The following is a 6,000-nucleotide window of genomic DNA, read 5'->3' on the forward strand; positions in this document are numbered from 1 at the left end:
TTTTTGTGACTTTTACAATTAGGTCCAACTATCTAATTCATTAGTTTTTGATTTTATGGGTGACTTTAAAAGTTACCATGAATAAGTGTTGTATGATTATGGTGAATTATTATGGAAGTGAAGTTCTTATTTTATTTTATGATGATTTTATTGAGTAATTTTAATAGAAATTGATTTTATGACCTAATTGTGAAAAAGTTGTGAATTAAGGTTTGGTGCTGAAATTATGATTTTCAAAGATTTTTTAGTAGCTTATAATGAATAAATAAAGTGTTAATTGAGAAAAATTAGCTCAATTGATGGGTTAATTGAGCAGGGACTAAATTGTAAAACATATAAAATTTGTGAAAAAGTGTAATTTCGGAATTAAAGGGTATAAACTATGGAGTAGAGTAAAATTCAAATGAATTCTAATAAATGAATGATTTTACAATTATAGATCAAGAACCCGAAGTGAATCGTAGAAAAGAGAAAATAGCCGATTAGTCCTTGAACTTGTATGACTTTTGCGAATTTGCCCAGGTAAGTTCATATGGCTGAACTTGTATATTAATTTTTAATATGAGAATGATGTAATGTGTTATTTCAGATATTTGCTATTGAATTGTTAATATCGAGAAAATGTGAAAATTGAATTGGAAGTTCAAATTGCGAAAAAACGCAGGATTGAGTACGCTTGTGTTGTGAGGTGTGATGAATTGACGGATAAGACCATGGTTGTTCCATGGAAAAATGTGAAACGTAGGTATGGTATTTCCATACTGAGTTATGATACGTAGGCATGGTATTTTCTATACTGAGTTATGAAATGTAGGTATGGTATTTCCATACCGAGCTATGATACATAGGTATGGTATTTTCCATACCGAGTTGTGAAACGTAGGTATGGTATTTTCCATACTGAGTTGTGAAACGTAGGTATGGTATTTTCCATGAGGAAAACCATACCCAGTTGTGAATTGTGGCATTAAGCAAACGACGTACTCAAATCTGTAAGACGTTCTCTGGTTTGACAAGTGATAGTAAGTGACAATTGAAATTACGTGCTGAAATCTAATTTGATGTTTGAAATTGAGCTCAATAAAATGAATTCATCGTGTGAAATAGTGAATGGCAGGAGATATGTGTATAATACTTGTTTATTGAATTGCTATGGTATTTTGGTAAGATTTATGTTATGAGCCTATGAACTTACTAAGCTTACATAAGCTTACTCCTGTGTGTTTAATGTTCTTTGTAGAATGGCGTGGGGTCGACTGATCGAATCAACACATCAGGGCACACTATCTAGATTACTTCGGTAAATTTTATTATGCATCTTAAGGTTTATATGGCATGTATAGGGTTTAATTGAAAGGAAGTGAATGTATTATAAACTTAGTTATCAACATTTTTCACTAAAACAGTTTTGGACAGCAACATTAGTCCAACTTTGAAAAATCACCAAAAATTTTTGAAATTGACTTAGAGGTTGAATAAAATATGAAATTAAAGCCTATTGAGTCTAGTTTTACATATAAGAAATGGTGTAATCAAATTCATATTATGAGATATTTGAATTTTTGTGAGACAAGGTCAGAATGATTTCGGGTTCCCCTATTATGACTTTGTAAAATCATAATCAATTGAAGAAAAATAATTAGGGGCTTAAATTTATATTCTTAAATCCTTAATGAGTCTGTTTTCAAAAGAATCAAATGAGAACATTATCCGAATTCTGTATGAGGAAATAATTAATATTAGTGAAGAGGGGTCGGAACTATCTGACAACGAAATAGGGGTGACTTTGAAGAATAAACTGTATTTATTGGCTTAACCAAAAATTCTGAAAATTTTATGGTAAGGAGATATATGAGTCTAGTTTCAGGGAAAATTAACAGAACTTAATTTGGAGTTCTGTAGCTCAAGATATAAATAATTTAGTAACTATGACTCAAGTGGACAGTTTTACTATGAACAGTAAATATCAAGCATTATCTGAAAATATTCTGAAATTTCTGATAATGCTCCGTAACCTTATTCCAGTGTCGGATACGGGTTAGTGGTGTTATATTATCACTTTTCCGCTTCTAATTTATAAATAAGTATTGAGTAGTAAATAAATCGATTTTTTTGATAACCTGTTAATTTTCTGAAAATAGACTAAGTTTTCTTCAATAATAAATAAATGTTCTAAAATAACTGTTTTAAAAACTACGATCGTACTAGGCCATCTCGGTGGCTGATGTAATCTCCCAAATTTGGGTCTAACGTCTAGGCCGAGTTGGGGAGGTTACATTTGGTGGTATTAGAGCTACAAATTTACAACACTCGGACTGTGAAAATTTAAACAAGTTTGCATGCATGTCATAGAAAGGGGTATTTTGAGAAAAACCATGTCAAAACTTTTGAAAAATCGATTTTCTATAGGAAATTAAATCCGAGACTCCGATGTCGGTCCTACTTTAGTTACTGATACTTTTGGGAAACTTTAGATGAATTGTGATTGTTAGACTGTAAATACTCAGGAAATAGCTAATGCTTAATTTTTTAAAAAGAAAAGAATATATAAAAAATTCATAAAAAATTTTAAAAAAAAATGAAGTACACACGGATTGCCATGCAGGCTGCTATGTTTAAAATTTTAGTTAGTATTTTCGGTAAAAAAATTAATTCAACTATTTTTAAAAGGTTTTAAAAGGTTGATGGTCAAATTTGACTCTTTTTTAAAAGATTGATGGCCAAATTTAATAAATAAAAAATAAAAACCAAATAGAAATTTAAGGCTAAATTTCACATTAAATCAAGAATTAAATAAGAGCTCTATATGGACGTACATGCCACTCGTATAGAATTAGTTAAGCAATTAATGTTAGCCCCAACGTACATGCAACCTATATTGCTTGCATTGATATCGAATTTTCTCTCATCTTCTTCTCTATAAAAGTAGACTGACACAGCCGCTGATGAACATCAACCCCAGTCTGAAATTCGTATAAGCAGGTCTGGTTAAGTAATTCAAACAAAATGGCCAATCGATCGTGCTTATTGTATGCGTTTGTTTTACTTGTTGCATTTCAATCCTCTATGATTATGTCCAATACTGTTATTCATACACCTCAATGCAGACCAGTAGCAGCTTCCTCCAGGGATAAGATCTTATTCTCTATTAACTTGCTCATATATAAAGCAGAATTTTTTCTTCGTGCTTCAGTTGGTGTTGGAATCAATGGTATATCACCAGGTCTGGTCCAAGGTCCTGTCCCCATTGGAGGCACCCTTGCCAATATCACTAACTCCGCCCGTAGGATTATTGAGGAACTTGGTTTAGCAACCGTTGGCCATCTCAGGTTCCGACCCTTTCATACTTTCCATAATCATTTGGTTAATATATGCTCCAAGTCCCTATACTCTTCATTCATTTGAAATATAGTCCCTTTACTTGTCTTTCCAAGTTCATTACAATGTTTTCTATCTGTTACATGGTATCAAATAGGGGCGAATCTGACCGGGTAAGCAAGGCCGTGACCTCCTAAAAAAAGGAAAAATTGCTTTTTAAGTCCCCTCATGAATGATAAAATTAAAATTTAATTTATAGTAAAATTACACTTTGGCCATCAAAAAATGAAAAAAAAATTCTATTTAGTCCTTTTTAAAAAGATGAAATCATAAATTAATATATGATAAAATTATATTCTGATCACTCAAAAATTTATTATTCAATTCTGCCCCTAAAAAAATTTCTAGATTTGCCTTTGCTATTAAGTGAGTATTTTTCTTATTTCAAAATATCACACTATCAAATTTAATGAAAGAATTTTAACGATGCTAACAATTAGATCTGAGTTTTTAAATCTAAAAAAAGTAAAGAGACTAAATTCTAAATGCATGAAGATTACTTGGACTTGGAGTATATGTTAATGTGATGCTTTTTATTAAACTTTAAGAAATGGAATAAATGTTTGGGTAAACTATAACATTAGCCACTAAACTATGGGTAAGTTTTCGTTTAAATCATTGAACTATTCAAAAAAAATTATTTAAGTTACTAGATTGTTAAGTTTTTTTTTAAGAAAAATAAAAGTTCCACAAGTGAGTTCCAAGCAACAATTTGATGATCGCTATGGTGGATCAGTGCCCATCAACGAGTAAAAGAATATAACTTAGATTCAAATCAATTTGACAGACAATGTCAAAGATCGGAGAAAAAAATGTTTGAATTTTGGTTTGCATATTCATGGCATCCAAACCTATTTCATGAAAAAGAAATTGAACTGTAAAAGAGAAGGAGAAAGAGAGCTTTCGATGGGGCAGGCAATGCGAATAGAGAAAGCTATTAGCATAGATTTTTATAGCCCAGTAACTTAAATAAAAACTTTTGAATAGTTTAGTGACCTAATTATAACTTTTTTTAAGTTAATTGACCAAAATGAAAACTTACCCAGTGACTAATGTAGTTTACATGTTTTAATGAAATTGATCTTTGCAGGGCTATCAAGCAAGTACTTCGGAGCAATCTTCCACTTCCAGGACCACAGTTGGATCTTAGTGCACAAGTATTTGCTGGATTTGTGAACCTGGGTTTCAATGTCTCTACTTTGTCTCCTCCATTCAATATTTACGCCAACACTCCCAGCTTTGTGCTGGCAGCGGAAGCTATTTCTGCATTTACAGTACAATATTACGCCGGAATTATACCTTCGATTGTAGGCGACGAGCAACGACAGGTGACTACTTTTTCCTCCTTTCATTCTTTTGAATCTAATCTCGAATCATTGTCTTCATTATTTTTCTTATTTAGCTGGTGGCTGGAATCGGGCTCAACGAGGCAGCAGCATTTGGAGTTCTCCGAACAATACTTAACGATGGGGTCAATTCAACAGTGCCGCCATACACATTCACAATGGCGGAACTCACCAACCGTACTTCAGAAGTGGTTAATCGACTTGGGGGGTGCGGTGTGAAGGATGAAGGTTTGATTGTGCCATTCCACCTCGGAGCAGAGAATCGAACTACCAGTAACGTGGTACCGGGGGATGTCAATTCCCTTGCACATGCACGGTTTGAACGGGAGATTTTGAGGATCGTTTTTGGAACCGGCAACGCCACCATGCCTGGTGGATTATATCCAGATGGTTTCATTGGGGCACTTTATCAACTCATTCTTAACCTAAACCTTAGCTAATTAAGAGGTTTTGAAGCATTGATGATGATAATTATATTGGAGAAACACTAGGTTCTATCATAAATTAAAACCATTGCATGTTATGAAGAAACACATGCATGCACTATATATGTCGTCGTATGTTAGTTCCAACTTGGAACATTAATCAAATAATAGAGCATTGGGATTATGTGATTCAGCCCTATTTCGCCTCATATTTTTGCACATTATAACAAAACTGCATGCCTTAAAGGTCTCCAACTTTCCAAGTAAAAACAAAAATTACAGTACATAAAAGGAAAAGAAATTTGAGAACAAAGCCAACCAAAAAATAGAAAGGATTGTACCGAATTCAGGATTTTAATTTGGATTTGATTTTTTTCAAGACGAATATGCTAAAATTCAAGATGAAAATGTTGATGTGGCATAAAACTATTGGAAAATAGATACAAATGATGTGGTATTACTGTTTTATACAATCTTTTCCCCCAACAAATTCGACATATACTGATTTTTGGGCTTTAAACAATTCAACTTGAGTATGCAAAAAATAAAAATAAAATCTCAAGAATAATAGATTTTTTTAGGAGTAAATTGCATCAAACATACCCAACTATGAACCTTATTTTAAATTGGTCCTCAAACTTTAAAATATTCTAAATACATCCTTGAACTATCGATTTTATATCAATAAAGTCCTTCCGTTACTAAAATAATTAATTTAACCGTTAAATGAGACGGTAAATCTTATGTGACATAGTTTAAAATGAAAAACTAAAAGAAAAATGAATATTGTAAAAATAGATGTTGTAAAAATCTTGGTTGCGCTTTTGAAGCTTTTATAGAAACTATCATTC

The 6,000-nt window shown here is 32.2% G+C and overlaps 1 protein-coding gene across 1 annotated transcript; it reads left to right on the forward strand.

Annotated features, from left to right (window-relative positions):
• The first annotated feature begins 2,957 nt into the window (after window positions 1–2,957).
• LOC108455330 (ferritin-like catalase Nec2) lies at window positions 2,958–5,333 on the forward strand. The gene is made up of 3 exons (XM_017753908.2): window positions 2,958–3,329; window positions 4,469–4,706; window positions 4,781–5,333. The coding sequence occupies exons 1-3, from the start codon at window positions 3,007–3,009 to the stop codon at window positions 5,162–5,164; spliced, it is 945 nt and encodes a 314-aa protein (XP_017609397.2). The 5' UTR covers window positions 2,958–3,006; the 3' UTR covers window positions 5,165–5,333.
• The last annotated feature ends 667 nt before the right edge of the window (window positions 5,334–6,000 follow it).

Source organism: Gossypium arboreum, chromosome 12 (assembly GCF_025698485.1).
Source record: "Gossypium arboreum isolate Shixiya-1 chromosome 12, ASM2569848v2, whole genome shotgun sequence".
In the NCBI taxonomy this organism is placed as follows: domain Eukaryota; kingdom Viridiplantae; phylum Streptophyta; class Magnoliopsida; order Malvales; family Malvaceae; genus Gossypium; species Gossypium arboreum.